This window comes from Corvus kubaryi, unplaced genomic scaffold, assembly GCF_017639235.1.
Source record: "Corvus kubaryi isolate FWS band 111438036 unplaced genomic scaffold, C.kubaryi_AGA036_p1.0 37133, whole genome shotgun sequence".
Lineage (NCBI taxonomy): Eukaryota > Metazoa > Chordata > Aves > Passeriformes > Corvidae > Corvus > Corvus kubaryi.
In genome coordinates, this window is record NW_024581034.1 from 225396 (window position 1) to 245244 (window position 19849).

Below are 19849 nucleotides of genomic sequence, written 5' to 3' on the forward strand. Positions count from 1 at the left end.
GTAGCTGAGAGCAAAGTTTGTGATGAAAAGAATCAGAAAAGATTCCAAAAATACCACACTTGATCACAGATCCCCTCAGTAATTCAAATCGAAATTTTGGGGCACATTCCCTCATCTTGGTCCCTGTTCTCCCAGCCTGGGAATTCTCTGGAGCCCAGCCATGGAGCTGCCAGGAGAGCACACAGCTCAGTCTTATTCCCCCATGGAACTGGAGGCAGGTGAGGCAGGAACCCAGACACAGGAATCTGGAAATTTTCCACATCCCACCCGGTTGCACAAGGCACCTCCTTGGCCTCAACATTAAAAAATCCCAGCCATTGCCATCACCTCGGGGTAGAATTGTACTAAACCACTAAATCTGTTCATAAACCTTACAGTTTGTATGGGTTTTTTATTTATGACATGAAATCAGAAGCCATGGCAAACACTGGAGTCATAGAATACCAGCTGTCCTTTGGGCATTTTTTATTTTCATCTTTACAGGCAGTTTTTATTTTCAGATGTGCAGGTAGTTTTTCTTTTCAACTTTGCAGTAGTTTTCACTTTCAGATATGCAGTTAGTTTTTATTTTCATCTTTACAGGTAGCTTTTATTTTCATCTTTACAGGCAGTTTTTGTTTTCAGATCTGCAGTAGTTTTTATTTTCAGCCTTTTAGTAGTTTTCACTTCCAGATGTGCAGTTACTTTTTATTTTCATCTTTACAGGTAGTTCTTATTTTCAGCTTTGCAGTAGATTTTATTTTCACCTTTGCAGGCAGTTTTTATCTTCATATTTGCAGGTAGTTTTTATTTTCAACTTTGCAGCAGCTTTTACTTTCAGATCTGCAGGCAGTTTCCTTTTCAGATGTGCAGGCAGTTTTTATTTTCAGCTTTTCAAGCAGTTTTTATTTGCAGATGTGCAGTAGTTTTTATTTGCAGATGTGCAGTAGTTTTTACTTTCAGCTTTTCAGGTAGTGTTTTTCAGCTTTTCAGGTAGTTTTTATTTGCAGATGTGCAGTAGTTTTTATTTTCAGCTTTGCAGTAGATTTTATTTTCATCTTTGCAGGCAGTTTTTATTTTCAGATTTGCAGGTAGTTTTTATTTTCAGCTTTGCAGTAGTTTTTATTTTCAGATTTGCAGGTAGTTTTATTTTCAACTTTGCAGTAGTTTTTATTTTCGCCTTTGCATTTGCTGCTCATTGATCTGCCCAGCACAACTCTGCCTCCACCAGGGAGGGTAATTCCCGTTCATTCTGGTGGGGATTCATTTTGAGTCATTCAAAACCCAAAAAGCAAAGCCTGGAAGAGGAGCAGAGCTCTCTGCAGGAATGTGCTCAAGGTGCAGACATGGATCTGGCTGTTTACACTCTTCCCTACCTGGCTGCACTGATAATTCTTCATTACACTGAACCCTGTTTGCTCAGCTGCTCCCCAGCAAAAATGGTTCTGTCCCAAAGCTGAATCTGAAATCAGGTAAAAGAGCAGAGCTTGCAGTCGTGGTGTCTCTGCGTGGCTTTGGGGCTTTTTGGGTTTTTTAAATTCCCAATTATCACTGTTAATCAGGGGCATCACTTTCTTTGGCTCACTATTAGAAGTTTGCACAGTGAAAAGTAAAGGATTCTTTCAGCTGGCCTAAATTTATTCCCTTTGACTGTGCTTAAAGTCAGGACTTAATTTTTAAGACATCACCTCATTAGCTGGAGCACAGGAAAAACTCACGGAGCAAGTGATGTGGGAATTGAGATCTGCTGAGATATCTTCTTACTGTACTTTTGCTAAACAAATCACTGGATGACTGGAAAAGAGGAAGGAAGGAAGGTTAAACAGGAGGGACCTATTTACAGGTGACGTTTGGTGGGTTGTTCAAAGCACTAAATACACTGACAATTAATTCCTTTCCACAGGACACAGTTAAAAGCCAAACAGACAGAGAAATTAAGATAAAGGATGTGATACTCCTGCTGCTTGGAGCAGAAAATTGGCAGGGGCACTGATGATTCCTGAGCACCAGCACCACACTAAATAAATCTCATGGCCTGGAACAGTCCCCAGGTTACATTTCCCCCTCCTCTTTAGCTGACACTGAATTTTTACAGTCTAACACTGTCATTATCACCTCTGTGAGCAGCAATTGTATACAGGGATCCCGAAATCTGATCTCGGGAGCCTGGGCTTGGTCACCTGGCAAAAAATACCCTCTGAACTTGAGCAGAGAACTTAAAACTCATTTCTTGCGCATTTGCATAAACATCAGGTAATTTTTATTGCATTGTGATGCATCAATACCCACTGGGTTTTTAAAGTGCCTGTTTTACATGGGAATAATAACTCATTAAAATGTAAATGTTTTTATTCCTCTCTGAGTGTATGTGGGAGAGAGATGGACATTTAAAAAAAAACGACTTCCAGATTTTTTTTGGTCAATGGACAGGAATTCTGGCTGTATCTACAAGAAATCTGTATCAAGGAGCTTAAAGTATTAATTAGAAAGCAATTAGACAGTCCCCAGAGAGGAGGTGCTTTAACACTGGATTAATCACGCTGTCAGCAAACACAAAACTGCGCTTACCGAGTCTTAATCTCCATTTACAAATTAACTGCAATCAACAGACTACCCAGAATTTAATCTTAAATCTCTATAAGCTCATTGGGACTGGGTGGGCAGCAGATCTGGGGCTTTTCCAGCAGATTCTGAGTGTGTTTTCCCCTTTTTCCAGGTGATCCACTGCAGTGGCTACTTGAAGATCCGTCAGTACATGCTGGATATGTCCCTGTATGATTCCTGCTACCAAATCGTTGGGCTGGTGGCCGTGGGTCAATCCTTACCTCCCAGTGCAATCACTGAGATCAAGCTCCACAGTAACATGTTTATGTTCAGAGCCAGTTTGGATTTAAAATTGATATTCCTCGATTCCAGGTAAGCAGCTCTTTCATCTCCAGAGCCGAGCGCTCACATAAACTGCCGTGGTTTCCGAACGGGTCAAAACATCCGTGAAAAAATCAAGCAGTCCAAAATAGATCTGGAACTCCAAGGCTATGGGAGCCTTCAAAGCCCTTCAGGCAGCTGGATAGACCAGACTTTGTCTGGAATGCCAAGAAATAAGAGCCTGTCCAATTTAACCTGGAGTTACCTGCACTTTTAGAGCCAGCTAAAGTGTTTTTGCTGGGAGGACTGGTCACAGGAGCAGTGATATGTTTTTTACCTGATAGGATATAAACATACAAAGCCAGCAAAAGGAATGAGGAAGTACCAAAAAAAAAAAAACCAAAACAACCAACCCAACCTAAAAACCAAGACTAAAAGTGGAATACTGAGATTAAACAACTTGCTGGAGTCATCCAGAAAGCTTTTGACAGAGCAGTAAGGAAAGAGTGTTCTGTATTTTAATGTAATGCCTTAAGCATGAAACCAACACTAATGAGGGGCTTGTTAGAATGGAAATTAATTCCATTGGCTACTACACATGAAAACAAGACCTTCTTAAACAAAATTTTGGGAGAAACAGCTGAGCAAAGAGAGCCCTGTCTCCACTCTCAGGTGATGGAGCTCAGATGAGCACAGCATCGGAACTGAAATTCATTTCTCTGCTTTTGAAGCAGGTACCTTGTAGGATACAACAGTACTTTGCCCAGTGCAAACCCTGAAGGGAAAATCCCAAATACACAAAGTATTGACAAGATGATCACTCCTCAGAAATCCCCCCCTGTGTGTCCCATATTCCCCATTTCCCTGGATTTGCAGGGAATATATTCATGTAGTGAAGGTGTGACAAAGACTCTGTACCCGAAAGAGTGGAGTCACCATGCAAGAAGAGGCTTTTCTCCCTGCTCAGCCCAGGAGACAGTGGCTCCATCGGCTGCTGGGACACAAAGAACTCGTTGTTTCTGGAACCCTTCCTCAGTTTTTGGCATGCGTTGCTTTGCACAGCGGCTACAAAGGAGCACGAGGGGTTTAGCAACACGTCCTTGCATGTGGAGAAGAGGAAATGATGTGCCTGGGAGGAACTGCCTGCAGACAGAAGTGTCTTCAAAGGCCACGGAACAAGCAGAGGTGTTGACAGGAGCAGGGATAGACCCAGAGCTGTTGCAGAGCTCTGTTTACCGAGGAGCAGATGGGTGTCATCCGCACACGGGGACAAGCAGGGGAATTCAGCCTTACCAAAGCCTTTTGCTCTCCCAGCTGAGCAAACCAAACTGCATTTGCTCAGAACACGGGCATATTAGGAGTTAGGAAGAAATGGTTTCAGGCTTGGTTCTGGTTTCCATACAAGGGGATGGATCTTGAGATGTAACAGTCACAGCAGAGAGCACGAAAGCCATGGGCAGGAGCAGTTCAAAATCCCTTTCTAGACACCTGACACAACATAAAACATGCAAGAGTTCATTCCCAGAGGTCACTGGAAGAAGGAGACAATTACTTCCCTCCAAAGTGAGCTGCTCACTCTGATTTTCGTGGTGCATTCATTGCCAGGTGGCTTACAAAGACTTCAAAGACCTCAAGAGGCCAGAATTGATCACTGGGGCGAGTTCTGCTTCCTTCTGTGTGTCCTGTCACCTGCAAAGCACCACCTGGAGAGCCCAGACTGGTTGAGGGATTGATTTTATGTTAAGGAAGTAAAACAGCTGAGTTTTTTCCAGAGTCAAACCTTTCTGAAATTTTGGTGTCCTAGTAATTGTCAATAATGGTTTTTTTTGTCACCAGCTTCAAAGTGAGACTGCACCTCTGGGAAAATTAACCCCTGGCTTGGGTTTATGGTGCTTTGGTTGGGTTTGAATGAGCTGTTTCTGTACTCACCAATGGGGCAGGATGGAGCTACAACTCTAGTTTTAAGTGTGCTGAAGTCAGAAGGAGAATTGAAATCTGATCAGGATCTTCCCCCAGTATTTCGTGACCCTGATAGGCTTCAGTGAGGATTTGGGGTGAGCACACACTGCAGAGGAGAAACACAAACACATACTCAAAGGCATTTTGATGTTGTGGTCCTTCAGAAGAATCTGAGCCCTCAACCCTCTCAAGCAGAAAGTTCTCGGTCTCTGTGGGGTCCACAGGGCTGGTTAGAGTCAGGGTATGAGTAGAGAGGATGCATAATAGTCACAAAATAAAACCAAATCTAGTCAAAATGTACATTATCTGCAATCCCACAATGTCACGTGTTGCTTGAGACCCCCTAATCATTTCTGTGGACACTCCTGTGTTATTCCCTGGTGCTGTGCATCCAGTGGGAAAGTTCAGAGCAGGAACATCCTTTGGAAGTCCATGTCCTGACCATCCCCTCTCAGCTCATAGCATGAAGAGGCTTGGGGCATTTAAACTGGGTTCCTTCAATCTGAACTGGAGGACAACCTCCAAGAGAACCCCTGGGACACTCCAACTTTAATAAAAGATTTCACTCCACAGGCCTAGGCTAGAGCTAGTCCCAGGTAAAACTCCTGGAACTGAAATGTGCGGGTGCATCTGCTGCTGCAGAAGTAGAGCCTCAGCAGGGGCAATTTCACTGTCAGCTCACCTGCTAAGGGACTGTGTCACTTGTGAATTCCTCACTGTTCTGCCTTTTCTAGGCAAAGAAAGCCCAGGACAGCACAAAACACCCCCATCAACCCTGAGTGAACAAGCCACAGTTTGGCTGAGTGGCACGTTGTACTTCAAGGACTATTTTTAACTCAACTAAATAAACAAAAGTCCATTTTGAAATAAAATTTTGACTCTTCAGGTCTGACCCAATATAAGTCTGCTCTCTGTATCTGGTTCTTTAACATCTGCAGAGATGCTGCTGTTTCCAATTCGTTCCATTCTTCTACTTCTGGGATATTTTTTGGAAGTCTTGCCTCAGCTTTCCTTTCCTCACCCTGTGGTCTTCACACCTCCTTGTCTTTCCACGTTCTCAGCTGGAATAAGCTCCTGCTTTGTACTCCTGTTAGGCACCAGCCTGAACTTATTCTCAGGCCCTGATCACAGCTCCTGTGGCCCAACACACCTTCTACACTCGTAGCTTTGCAAAATGAAAATGTGTCAGCAGCCCACAAGAGAGGTTTTATTGCTTCGTGAGCAGCTCCTCGAGTGGAACTTTGTGCGAAGCATCCTGCACGGCAATGGCAAAAGCCCAAGGTGGAAATCAGTAAAAGAGCTCTTTTTCCTGCCTGGGTGTACCAGGGAAAAGCTGCACCTTGCTTTGGCTGGGCTGAAAGGGTTTATTTTCTTGTAAAGGTGAGGTTTCTGTTTCCAAAACTAACATTTCATCCTGCAGCTTCCAGGCACCTGATTCGTTGGCACAATCGAATGTTAGGTACATGAAACTGAATATTCCTAGAGATTTTGTTTATTACACATTCTTCCTTTTCCAGGGTCACGGAATTAACTGGATATGAACCCCAGGATCTGATAGAAAAAACCCTCTACCACCACGTCCACGGCTGTGACGTTTTCCACCTGCGATACGCTCACCATCTGTGTAAGTACCTGGGCTGGAGGCACAGGGAGGACGTGGAGCTGCTGGGGAGAGGCCAGAGGAGGCACCAGGATGAGCAGAGGGATGGAGCAGCTCTGCTGGGAGGAAAGGCTGCGAGAGCTGGGATTGTTCAGCCTGGAGAGGAGAAGCTTTGGGCTGAGCTCAGTGTGGCCTTGCAGGGCCTGAAGGAGCTGCAGGAAAGCTGGAGAGAGACAATTCCCAAGGGCTGGAGGGCCAGGAGCCAGGGAATGGCTTCCCAGTGCCAGAGGGCAGGGCTGGATGGGAGATTGGGCAGGAATTGTTCCCTGGCAGGGTGGGCAGGCCCTGGCACAGGGTGCCCAGAGCAGCTGGGGCTGCCCCTGGATCCCTGGCAGTGCCCAAGGCCAGGCTGGACATTGGGGCTTGGAGCAGCCTGGCACAGTGGGAGGTGTCCCTGCCATGGCAGGGGTGCCACTGGATGATTTTTAAGGTCCCTTCCAACCCAAACCATTCTGTGATCCTAGGAAATATGTTGGGTACAGTGAGAAGTTTTGCAGGCAACAAGCACCATGCTGGAAAGCAGAAAAAATCCTTTCCAAATCTTGACTGGAGACAGATTTTCGAAAGTTCTTGGCTATCACTTTAGGAAACCATTAATTGTATAAATAAGCTGGATACTCAATATGCTGTGCTTCTGAAAAGAAAACCCACCCAAACCAACTTATCTGGCCAGTTTTATCTTAGGGGATCCAGGCTATTTTGAAAATTTGGAGTTGATTCTGGATTGTGATCTCTTGAAGGAAAAGAAAACCAAAAGATCAAGTGAGTGAGAGGGGAAAAATCTGAACTTTACTAGCCTCTGCTGTTAAAACAAAAACTACGCGGCAGCTCTGCATTCCTCTGAAATATGTTCGTAATAATCATCCCGTGTTTGAAGGGAATGCAATCCCAAAAACTCCTCAGAGGGACATTCATTAATAGCATGTGGATGAGGTTCGGAGAATGGATTGTCAGGAAAAAAATGACACATTTAATAATTTCCCATCTTCCAACAGAGTCACTAATCATATCTTCAAACATCTGGATCTGGGAAGGAGTTCATTCAGTAGCACATTAATTTGAAAAGCAAATTGAGGGAATGGCTGAACTCTGGATTTGGCTCCGTTTGCTGCAACCCATACGAGGCAAAGATGACATCCAAAAACCAATGTCAGGGAATTTTTTTTCCAGATTGCTCCTGTAGGCTGGAAGCAGCCAGAGTCAAATCCTTCTTTTAGGCTTCCTTCTTCCCATTAGTGTGTGCTATTCATGAGGAGCTGGAATATCAAGGAGGTTGTAGCTGTGTTTGGCAAGTCCGAGCTGAAATTCCAAGTGCTGAATTCCACCGGTGCCAGGGTATGCTACACCTGGGAAAGCAAAAGCTGATCTTTACAGCAAGTTCAGATTTACCAAAACATCTCTGAATACTCTGGGCCACTGAGATCTGGAAGAAAGAATGACCAGGGCACGTGGAATATCCTGTCAGGGGCACCCTCTTTGTAGTGGTGACATCAGCATCTGGATGGGACAAAATAAATTCAATATTTCCACCAGACTATTTGAAATACCTTCATCAACCAGCACGGAGATTATGCCACTAGAGCCACAATCACCTCTGGAAAACAGTTTTCCATTTTAGAGCAGCAGGATGGATAATTCTGTGGCTGCCAGTTTGATCCATGTACCACTGGAGTTTTAAATGAAGAGACAAATCATGTTCACTGAATTACCCACCACATCCTTCCACGAGGGAAAAAAACCCCCTAGGCCAAATAAGATACCAAGAGCAGTTCTGTAGATTAAAGATAAATGACTGTAAACTTTAAAAACAGAAGAAAAAATGTGAGCCATGCATAGGAATTTATGAAAGCAGATAAATCCCAAGAAGCACAGAATAATGAGTAATGCTTGGGCAACAGTGGGAACAGTGCAGGGTCATGGTTGGAATACCAAGTAATAGGAATTATTAAACCAGATGTAAAGTGCACAAAGTCCCTCTGGGGAGCACCGTGAGAGCTCCCCCAGCATCCACCAGCAAATGTCTCAGGAACATGAACAGTAAAAGGTTGGCAGGTTCGTTGTACCATTCTGTAAAGCAATCTGATGATGAAGTGTCACCTGATGCTGAAATCCAAAGAGAAACAGCTTACACCTAATAAGGGTATTAAGGGAAAAAAAAATATAAGCAACCCTAAACTAGGATAACCATTTGCTTTTTTAAAGAGCAAAAAAAAAGTCCCAAACTGAAGACCTGCAGCAGCTGAACTCTGAGTGAGGTAGCACAGAGAATAAAACAAAGGAAACAGTGAGGGGAACAAGCTGGGAGGGGTATAACAAGAACATCAAGCTGTGGGGGGAAATGTAGATGTGAATATTTGCCTAAGGTGTACTGGCAGCAAAGAGAGTTTCCTGCTTGAAACATTTGATTGGCTTCCAGCTCCAGGAAAACACTTCTGGCATTTGAACCGGTGATATTTATTTCTAGAGCCCCATTAATACACACAGTGTTTGCCCTGAAAAGTGGCCACACAAATAAGGAGGCCCTGCCCAAGGATCCTGCATTCTAAACTGCAGGACAAGAGAGGCAGTTCCAGAACAGACAAAATATCTTTGTCCCCTCAGAGAAATCCCTTCGTTTGTGCCATTGTGAGGGGGATTTTGTGCATCCCACGTGTTGCAACATCCCTGCTCTTCCCACAGGAACTTTAACAGGATTCAGCCCTCTGTGCCTTGGCCCAGCCCAGGTGGTGTTCCCATCAAACCCTCCTCCTGCTCCCTGGAAGTCACCCTGTGTATTTATGGGGCTTATTTTATAGCAAAGCACAGTTCCACCATCTCTGGTGTTGGGTCTGCCTCTACTTCCCCAGCATTCAAACCTTCTGGCAGAGCAGCACCAGATTTAAGAAGGTCAAAAAAAAAAAAAGGGTCTGCTGGGCACCGTGCCCTGCCCAGGGGCTGGGCCCATGACACACCAGGGCAGCTAAAATGGGATCTGCTGCCAGTGTGGAACCAAGAAATCCATTTCTTGGAGTGGTATCCTTCAGTGCAGACTGGGAACTCCCAGCCACATGCCCGGGAGCCTGGTGGAACCTTTTGAAATAGTCCTGTCTGACAGCCCAGCGCCTTTTCCAGCTTCCCTGCTGGAAACCAGCAGCGAGCCACAGCACTGGAACACCCAGTTCCAAAGGGCACATCCAAGGGCCAGGGCTAAAGCCACGGAATCCTCCCCCTTGGACTGCAGCAGAGGCCACCAAGAAGTCTGAGCCTGCACAGATTGTCTGGGTGGTGAATTTGCCTCACTCCCATTCCTAAGGTTTCCTTTTCAGCATCAAACAGGGCAGTTGAGCACAGAGCCAGATGGAAGCTGACCTCACTTACTGTCTCAGTTACTGTCCCTTAGCCAAAGTCAGACTTCCCCCAGATTGCTAAAAAAGCAGGATGCACAGAGTTCTCCCCCATCCCTGGAGAAATATTGGTTAATCCATATAATTAGGAAGGAAAGCTGAATGCTGTAGCCCTCAGTGGTTTTCACATCTTTTCAAACACTGTCTTAACTGCAGAGCTAAAACAGGGATTTAAAAAAAATCAGTGAGAGAGGATGAAAGCCAAAACCAGTCCCAAAGCACATGGAAGAACTTTGTTAGAGTTAGTGAGCCATGACAGCATTAATTTCTCTTTCGGAAGACTGAGTGTAGCAAAGCATTTTGAACTTAAGGAAAATGTTCTCATTAAACCAGCACAAAGACTTAGTTCTGAAAAACCCAGACCACATTCCAAAAAATTACCTGTTACATGGCCTGTGCTAAAATGTAAGGATCATTTCCTGGAACGGGACCATTTGGATTTTAGAATGAATCACCAAATCATAGAATCAAGGAATGGTTTGGGATATTGAAGATCATCTCATTCCAAACCCCTGCCATGGGCAGGGACACCTTCCACGATCCCAGGCTGCTCCACGCCCCATCCAACCTGGCCTGGGAGACTTTCAGGGATGGGGCAGCACAACTACAGGGCACCATGCACAATTATAGAGCACCAAAGAATAGTAAATCCATGGCATAGAGCTGATTATTAACAAATAGTTTAGAACAGGCTTATTTGATGTTGTCAGACTGAATCTTTGCATAGCCCCTCCAAGACTTTCCACTTGCAGCGATAAATTCCACTTAAAAAATACAAATGGTTTTATATTTGTAGGTGTTTTTACTTGTTTACACACACACTCCTCATGGTTGTCTTTAATGTATCTACATCTGCACACCCTCATCCCATGGGGAATTCCATGTAGAAATGTAGGAGTGAAAAGGGACACCAGCAAGGAGGAGGCAAAAAGCTGACATCTAAGAGGGATCTCAAACCCCAAACAGCAGTGGCTTGGTGACATGGAGGGTGGGTTTTGGGATATTCTGCAGGATCATGGAATGATGGAATATCTTGAGTGGGAAGGGACCCACAGGGATCATTCATCCCACCCCTGGCCCTGCCCAGACCCCCCAGCAATCCCAGCCTGGGCATCCCTGGCAGCGCTGTCCAAACGCTCCTGGAGCTCTGGCAGCCTCGGGGCCGTGCCCATTCCCTGGGGAGCCTGGGCAGTGCCCAGCACCCTCTGGGGGAAGAACCTTTCCCTGCTCTCCAGCCTGAGCCTGCCCTGGCCCAGCTCCAGCCGCTCCCTGGGTCCTGTCAGGTCACAGGGAGCAGAGGTTGGAGCTGCAGACAGCTGTAGATGTTTTTGTTCATTTTGTTGCCTTCTGAACAAACAGGCACCTCATCCTAAAACGGAAGAATTGACACTTCCAGAAAGACCTGTCCATTTCATAAGAGCCTGATTTTCTTTGGGAGATAAACTGGATTTGAAGGAAAGTTTAAATATGCTGGGATGTGCAATGGATAGGAGAGGAAGCAGTTCAGAGAGGGGGTCCATGTGCTCCAGACTTTGGGGACACTTCACTGAGTCTTCCAGTACCATAAGGTAATGGATAAAAAAGGAGGGAGAGGGACTGTTTAAATGGGCAAAAAGTGACAGGACAAGGGGAGTGGTTTTAAACTGACAGAGAGCAGGTTTAGATTCCATTTCTTAACCACATTTATATAAAGGAATTTCTGCCATTGCTCACTTTTTTTGAATATAATTTGTACAGCGAGCTCAGCCCATGATTTCCTAATTTACAATAAATAACTGCATAGGAGAGTAAGAAGATGGAGTTTCCCAGAGGAATGATCCAAGGCCACACAAGAGAAGAGCCAGCTTCAAAGCCTGGGCATTATCTTCTAGTGAATCCTGAGATAAAGGCCTGGCACTGAACCAGAAATATTTGTGGCTGGATTAAATATTTAGAGATGCTGCACAACTCCTGTTACAGCATAACCTCCTGCCAAAACATCCTTGTTCACAGAGGATCCAAAATAGCTCAGGGAGGATTACATGTCTGGTGAATTTATCAGATATCTGATTCCCCTCTCTGTCCTTGTCTTTGTTTGGGTGCTTCACAACCAAAGAGAGTTTTAATTTTACCCTTTTAAATCAACCTTCATGAGGTAGAGCTTACAGAGGGAAAAATCCATCACAGAATAAAATACATTGCAAAATACACGATGATCTGTCAAGCTACGAGAGAAGTGTTTCCAAATAATCTGGAAAAAATCTCAAAATCACAGAAACATTCAGGTTGGAAGAGACCTTCAGGATCACCCAGTGCCACCTTCACCCCAAAGCCTGTCCCCAAGGGCCACATCCAGACTCCTCCTGAGCACTCCCAGAGACAGTGACTCCAGCACTCCCTGGGCAGCTCATCCCAAGGCCTCACCACTCTGGCAGGGAAAACTTTTTTTATTATCTCCAATCTGCCCTTCCCCTGGTGCCATTTGAGGCCATTTCCTCTCCTCCTTCCACAACAGTCGTGTCCACTTCAAAATACTTTTGCTGCCTTGAGCTTTTCTTTTGCAATTAGAAATTTTAAAGCAGTTTTTGTGAAGAATGTGGCCATAGGTGACCCAGAGAAGAAGGAAGACAAAACGTAGGAGTTTTCAACATATTTTATATCAATAATAATGTGATGTTATGAATCCATGTAAAGGGGCAGGATAGATAATTCTGCAGTGGGGTTATTTAAAGTTTGGTGGGAGGAGGAGATTTCAGGAAAGGGCAGGAAGGTGTTAGGACATAGGTTGGACTCAATCAACTCAAAGGTTTTTTCCAGCCTAGATAATTCTGTGATTCTGTGAGGGAGAAAAGTCCTTGACGTGCAAACCAACCTCTCCAGGAAGTGGTCATAAGTTCAAAAAAAAGTGAAATTTTAAAAAATTTTCTTTTTCTTGTGTTCACAGTGCTGGTGAAAGGCCAAGTGACCACCAAGTACTACCGGCTGCTGTCCAAGCAGGGAGGCTGGGTGTGGGTGCAGAGCTACGCCACGATCGTGCACAACAGCCGTTCGTCACGGCCTCACTGCATAGTGAGTGTCAATTATGTCCTTACGTAAGTCCAAATACTTTGTACCATTACCTGTTATCACTAATTGAGTCATTAATGATTAAATCCACCAAGTTTTCTTTGCTGGTGTCTTCCAGTGCCGTTCTGTGCTCGCCTGTTGCAGCTTTCTCTGTTCATATGATCCCACGTCTTTAGCTGAGAGAAAACATTATTATATCAATTATTATCATTATTGTATAAATCCTCATCTTGTCCAGGGAAGGGCAGTGGAGTTGGTGAAGGGGCTGGGAAACGTCTTCTGAGGGAGCTGGGAAAGGGGCTCAGCCTGGAGCAGAGGAGGCTCAGGGGGGACCTCACTGCTCCCCACAAGTCCCTGCCAGGAGGGGCAGTGAGGGGGGCTCGGGCTCTGCTGCCGTGTGCCAAGGGAAAGGAGGAGAGGAAATGGCCTCAAATGGCACCAGGGGAAGAGCAGATTGGAGATAATAAAATAATTTTTCCCTGCCAGAGTGGTGAGGCCTTGGGATGAGCTGCCCAGGGAGTGCTGGAGTCACTGTCTCTGGGAGTGCTCAGGAGGAGTCTGGATGTGGCCCTTGGGGACAGGCTTTGGGGTGCTGCTGGTGCTGCTGGGTGATGGTGGGACTGGAAGAGCTTGAAGGTCTCTTTTGATCAAAACCAACACTGCAGCTTGTGTGGTTTAGTTACAAGGAGAAGAACGTTGTTCCTTTTCCTTTCCTCGGGGTTTATTGTGAGAACCAGGGTAGAAACCAACTCCTGATTGAGCTGGAGACAGATTAATTGATCTCTGTCTTTCCATGATTCCAAGCCACAGGGAGCCACGGATGGCTGAGGGAAGATGATAGAGCTCAGGCTCAGAGAGTGGGAACACTTCATCCAAAGGCATTAATGTGATTCCCAGTGGAATTTTTTGATAGACTTGCATGGGAATGGGGTCCCCCCATAAGATTCTCTGCCTCCTGACATCCCCAGACTCAGAAAATCTTGGAAGAGTGAACATTAAAGCATTGTGAAGGCTGGCACGTATTTTTACAGGAGCTATTTTGGATTTTTCTGTATAATTTCGTGGGCTGTTCTTTTGCAGAGATATTGAGTACAAGGAACTTCAGTTGTCACTGGACCAGGTTACCATTTCCAAGTCACAGTTTTCATGCAGAAACTCAGTACCTACCTCGCAGGAAACAAGGAAAATAGTAAAACCCAAAAGTAATAAAATGAAGGCAAAACTCAGAACAACACCTTACCCACCACAGGTAAATTTTCCAGCAATATTTGATTGCCAGTTGTTCTCACAGAGTGCTTGGGACAGTGTAGAGGTAACCTAGGACTGGATTTACCAAAAAACAAACTACAGGATTGTCTGCCCCAGGAAATCCCTCATAAAGCAGGGTAAAATTAGACCCTTTTGGTTCTGGGGTGGAAAGTACAGGTAGCACAAACCAGCTCTGGTAAGTGATGTAAAACGTTTGGGATATGGAGTGTGTAAAGCACTTTAACCACAAAGTCCTTACTTGGCAAAAAGAAGAAAATCCTGTACTTGGAATTGTGCTCTGAAAATTTGTGCTGGTGTAGGACGTGTGTCATTCACTGTTGGTGTGTGGAATTCTTGATGTCAGGAAGAATTTCTTCCTGGAAAGGGAGGTCAGGCCTTTGAAGGGGCTGCCCAGGGAGGTTTGGAGTGCCCATCCCTGGAGGTGTCCCAGGAAGGGCTGGAGGTGGCACTCAGTGCTCTGGGCTGGGGACAAGGTGGGCATCGGGCACAGCCTGGCCTCCATGGGTTGGGAGAGCTTTTCCAACCTTAATCCTGTGATTCTGTAAAATGGAACAGCCAAAATTATCAAACCAAAGCAGATTTTTTGTTCCCACGTGAAGGCCAAGCTGTGTTGAGAGGAACTTTAACCGCACCGCTCAGTCCGTCCCCTGAGCCAGCGAGGCCCAGCTCAGGGTGCCTGTCCACTATGTTCTGTAGTTCCCTATTAAAGTGCCTCCTTTAACTCTCTTCCCCTGCTTTTTTCCCCCCTTTCCCCCAGCAATACAGCTCATTCCAAGCAGACAAACTGGAATGCAGCCAGGTGGGGAGCTGGCGCTCCAGCCCCGCCGCCAGCGCCGCCGCCGCCATTCAGGAACAGAACTTCCATTCAGAAAACAGCGAACTCTTGTACGCCCCTCCCTACAGCCTGCCCTTCTCCTACCACTATGGACACTTCCCTGTGGATTCCCATGTCTTTGGTGGCAAGAAGCAAATGCTGCCTGCAAAGTTTGGGCAGGCCCAAGGGGCGCCCTGTGAGGTGGCGCGGTTCTTCCTGGGCGCGCTGCAGACCAACGGCGAGTGCCAGTGGCACTATGCCAACTCCCTGGTGCCCAGCAGCCAGTCACCATCCAAAACCCTTCCTGAGCAGCCAGTGAACATCATCAGGCACAACCTTGCCCAGAGTTATGAAGGTGGGTGTCGCTCTGAGCAAAGAGGAAAAGCTCGGCCGTGCGGTGGCTGGGGAGGATTTGTGTTTGCGGTTCGAAAATGGGTTTAGGGAACACAGAAAAGCAGAGGCAGTGAAGTGTAACAAGCATGATATTCATGGGATTCCCATGTTCCTTCTTCCCATTGCCATCAGCAGTTGATTGGGAATATTATCAAAGTGCCAGTTGCAAAAATGCACTCACCAGAATCACTTAGAGAGCAGCACAGTGAGACCTCCTCCTTCAAGACGGGCACAATTTACCCTCATGTTTTGCACTCTCAGAGTTATTCAAGTGGAATTTCTCAGGTAAGTCATGGCTGAAGCCAGGTTGAAACAAAATGTACTTCAGCTCCAGAATAATTTTTGATAATTTTAATACAGAAATTAAAATAAGCACCATCTACTTCCAGAAAAATTGAAGGTTGTCCTCTCCTCAGCATGAAGCCACTCCGAATGTCTTTACCTTACAGAGCAATAATTCTGCTTCACTTGGTAATAATTCTGAAGTTGAAAATGTCTCCCATCACCTGCATTATTTCCCTGTACAGATGTCAGGGATAGAAATGCTTTGAAGGTAGGCATTGACTTCTCTGAGGTGCAAACCTGTAAGAAATAACCTTGAAAAGTCATAAAATAACCAGATGTAAAGATGCTCAAAATACCCTCTAATCACAGAATCATGGAATAATTAGGGTTGGAAGGGACTTCTGGAGATCATCTTGTCCAACCCATTTATTTCCCCCGTATTCAACCAGAACAGGGTTTATTGCAGCAGTTTTGGCAGACTGATCTCTCATTATAAACACTCCTGGTCTCACAGCTGCCCCAACTCGAAAATGAAACCAGAATCAAGTTGTGATGGGCAAGGAACAAAGTAAATCAGCTAAAGAAACAAAAATATTTGGACAAACCAGACTCTGGCAATTCAGGCTATTTTGGGAGGGTGTCAAGCATATCTTTAACTCAATTGATAGCATTAATTACTCCCCTGATCCAGCTTCCCCTTCAAGTCAAACACAAATCTGAATTTAACTGCTCTCATGAATGAGCCTCCAAAGTGCTGCTGAGATTTCAGGTTGCTGCTGATTTTAGCGAAAACAGCCTTGGTTGGTCTGGATTTCCATCCTCTTCCCCACTTTACTTTCAGAAACTGTGAGGTTTGTACAAAAACCTGTTCCAAAAATATGCAAAAAAAAAAGAAAACCCCACCACATCCTAGTTTATTCATACTAAATATAGGGGGTTTTGTGATTTAAAGTGTATCTGAAAATGTCAGAGAATATCAACAAGTGCAGAATTCAGATCAGCTGCTACAGAACTCAGAGGAAACTCTTCATTAAACTCCTTTAAGCAGCACTCCTGTTGATCCCTTGCCAATCCAGAGCCAATCCTTGGATCTCATCTACATCTCTCTCCATACACCATTTTCATTAATTAAAAATCACTGATAAGCACTGAAGTCAGATAGAAACCCTCCTCTCTTGGAATGGAGGAGGCAGTAGTGGAAATACAAAATAAAAAAATTAAGTAGCCTCAAGGTAGGCTCTTGAGTACCAGAATCATTTATTCACTTACGGGCATGGATATCCAAGATTCAAAGGGAATATTAAAAAAAAAAAAAAAAAAAAAATATATATATTAAAATACAAAGATATTAAAATATTAAGACATTCAAACCTGAGCTCGCTCCATTAGACAGAAGATGGTATCAGATATCAAATTTCAGATTGATCAGATATCAAAATATTTGGATCAGATATCAAAAAATCAGATATCAGGTATCAAACTTCCCACAGAGCAGCAAGTAATTTCTGCCCAGGGTTTTGTCCTTCACAGGATGGTTTGACCTCACCCATGATGGACCTTACCTCACTGACAGCAGCTTTTTATTTCACTTTTCTGTGTTTAGGTTGAAAATGAGCAAGAGTGAAGCTCTTCTCACAGCCTAGAGCAGGTTAAATGCTTTTCCTCAGCTTGTGCTCCTCTAATTTGCTGCTTCCTTTGGTTGCTGTTGTGGGCTGCAGGGGAAAAGGAGGAGTTTTAGACCAAAAATAGGAAATGGTTTTGTCCTTTCTAAAGATGCTGGGGGGGGAAAAAACCCAAAAAACGAAAAAACAACCCTACATCTTTTGAGGATAAGGATAAAGACTGAAGTAAATCCTGCATATCCCCAGTTAAGTGTGCAGGAATAGGGTAAAAAATTAAAATCCCAATAAAAAACCTGCAAGAAACTGCTGCTATTTTTCAATCTCTTTCCACATCACCATTTCCTCTTCAGGAGGAAAACAGAGCTGCAGTACCAGCAGTTGTCATTTCTGACTCTGCTTCTACTGAAGGTTTTGCTGCTGGAGTTGGGATATGTGGGTTCTCTTTTGAGCGGTTTGATGCATTTTCATGGATATTTATTCTGGATCTTTATTGGGCATTTGATGAAAGCTGGCTTGCTACAATCAATTCTCTGCAGAAGCACTTTGAGTTCCATTATTTAGGAGGAAAAAAAATGGCCAAACTCAGGGCTGGTCAGAGATGATGGCAAAAGGGGAAAGGAAAACAGAGCATCCCCTACAGAGAGGATTTACATCCAATTTTTGCAGCCTCGTTTCCTCCTCAAGTGGAGTCAGCACTGTTGCACTTCTGCTGAATTCTGAACCTTTGGAAATGATGTTTCTTTTGCTGGGAATCGCATCTGATCTCCCTTAGGTTGTCAACTGCTGCTTTTTTCCAGTGGCTCACTGGAGAACTGACAGCCAGGGAGCTTCAAAGCAGGGAGGATCTGCTTAGCATCATCATCTTCGATCCAAAGGCAATGCCAAATATGACATCTGGCAGCCGGGTTGGATGCGAGGGCCATTCCACATCACATCCACGGCAGCATCTGCCAAAAATGCCGTGGGCCAAAGACATTTTTCTCCATGGAAAATAGCTCCTTTTGGAGAGATCAGAGATTGGAGGATGATGGTGCCAAGCCATCAAAGCTCTGAAGAAGCACGTAGCAAATACAACTGCCTGCAAATCAGATGTTTCTGCTTCAGGATCTGGTTTTGAAGCTTCTTCCACTTTTTCCCAGCTGGCCTAGTCATCAAAAAAAAAAATCATTTGAGTGAAGGCAACTGTATTCTTAGTCAGAAGTTTCCTTTGTACCCTGAAATAGAGAAATTTGTGCTGTGGGCACCACAGGACCCACTTGTCCCTTGGTGCTGTTGGCCCTTCTGAACTACCTGTGTGAAGCTTTGTGGCACTAATCATAAAAACTCAGGAAATGAGGGAAAAGACAGAGAAAATCTATGAAAAAACTCCCCAGGTTTAGCCAGTCCCTGCTGGAAGAAATAAATGACATTTTGCAAAGGGGATTCCACTGGAGACAAAGAGGTCTGGGAGATGATTTTGCCTCACCTTTATTTCTGGAGGGAGAATAACAGAGAACAATCAGCCCATGCCTTGGATGATTTGAAATTAGGGTTCAGACCAGGACACAGCACAGAGACTGAGAGAGCCTAAAAAATCTCTTTTCATGGGCAGGGGTTGTATTCAGACCTCTTCTATCTTTGCCTTGTTTGACACAGAGGATAAACAGGAGGGAGAGGGACTTTTTATAGGGGCAGAGAGTGACAGCACAAGGGAAGAGGGTTTTAAACTGACAGAGGGCAGGGTCAGATTAGAGATTGGGAGGGAATTTTTTACCCACAGGGTGGGGATGCCCTGGCACAGGTGAAGCTGTGGCTGCCCCTGGATCCCTGGCAGTGCCCAAGGCCAGGCTGGACATTGGGGCTTGGAGCAGCCTGGCACAGTGGAAGGTGTCCCTGCCCATGGCAGGGGTGGCACTGGATGGGCTTTGAGGTCCCTTCCAACCCAAACCATTCCGGGATTCTGTGATTTACAACCTGATGGTTCATGCTCAGCCCAGCAGGATTTGAGATTAGAAAATTAAAGGTGACAGGGCAGAGGCCAAGTGGTGACTGTGATGCTTCAGCTTCTTCCAGGTTCTCTTGGGCTCTAAATATGGAAAAGGACAATATTTTGTTCAGGGATTAGAGTAAAGCCCTAAAATGAAAGCACTTCACACGGCAGGAGGACAAACCCATCCCTCCTGTGGACATCTTAAGCCCAGAACACCTGATCATTCAACCATATTATTTATATTTCAGTAGCTCTCAGCATCTATATTTATTTCACAGGAAAAACACCAAATGTGGAGTTCAAATCAGCCCAGGGAACTACACCAGTAACATTTCCAAGCTATTCACAAGGACGTGGCTGAATCCTGGTTGGATTTGGGATCTGAAAGGGCCATTTTTCAACAGCTGATGAGAACTCAGCTTCCTTCAGCTTCTACTTCTTGGGACAAAATATATACATAGAAATGGAAAAGAATAACTTGAAAGGTTATTGTTTCTAGGAGGGTGAAGAAGAAATTGGAACCAGATTCCTGTTTAAATTCTGGTGTCAATTACGTGGTGCAACTCCCTCTGAAATTAATGGAGCTCTGCATATATATATATATAT

At 44.9% G+C, this 19849-nt stretch overlaps 1 protein-coding gene and 1 long non-coding RNA gene across 2 annotated transcripts in view; one reads left to right on the forward strand and one right to left on the reverse strand.

Moving 5' to 3' along the window:
* SIM2 (SIM bHLH transcription factor 2) overlaps positions 1-19849 on the forward strand; it is a 54482-nt gene that overhangs the window by 28949 nt on the left and 5684 nt on the right. Inside the window, exons 6-10 of the mRNA XM_042021302.1 lie at positions 2696-2895; positions 6321-6427; positions 12770-12917; positions 13972-14140; positions 14918-15329. Of these exons, the coding sequence (XP_041877236.1) occupies positions 2696-2895; positions 6321-6427; positions 12770-12917; positions 13972-14140; positions 14918-15329 (1036 nt within the window). The remainder of the gene's footprint in view (positions 1-2695; positions 2896-6320; positions 6428-12769; positions 12918-13971; positions 14141-14917; positions 15330-19849) is intronic.
* Positions 15704-19110, reverse strand: LOC121661308. Its single transcript, XR_006014906.1, has 2 exons — positions 17215-19110; positions 15704-15949 (listed from the first exon to the last, which is right to left on the reverse strand). It is a non-coding gene; the product is annotated as an uncharacterized LOC121661308 (long non-coding RNA).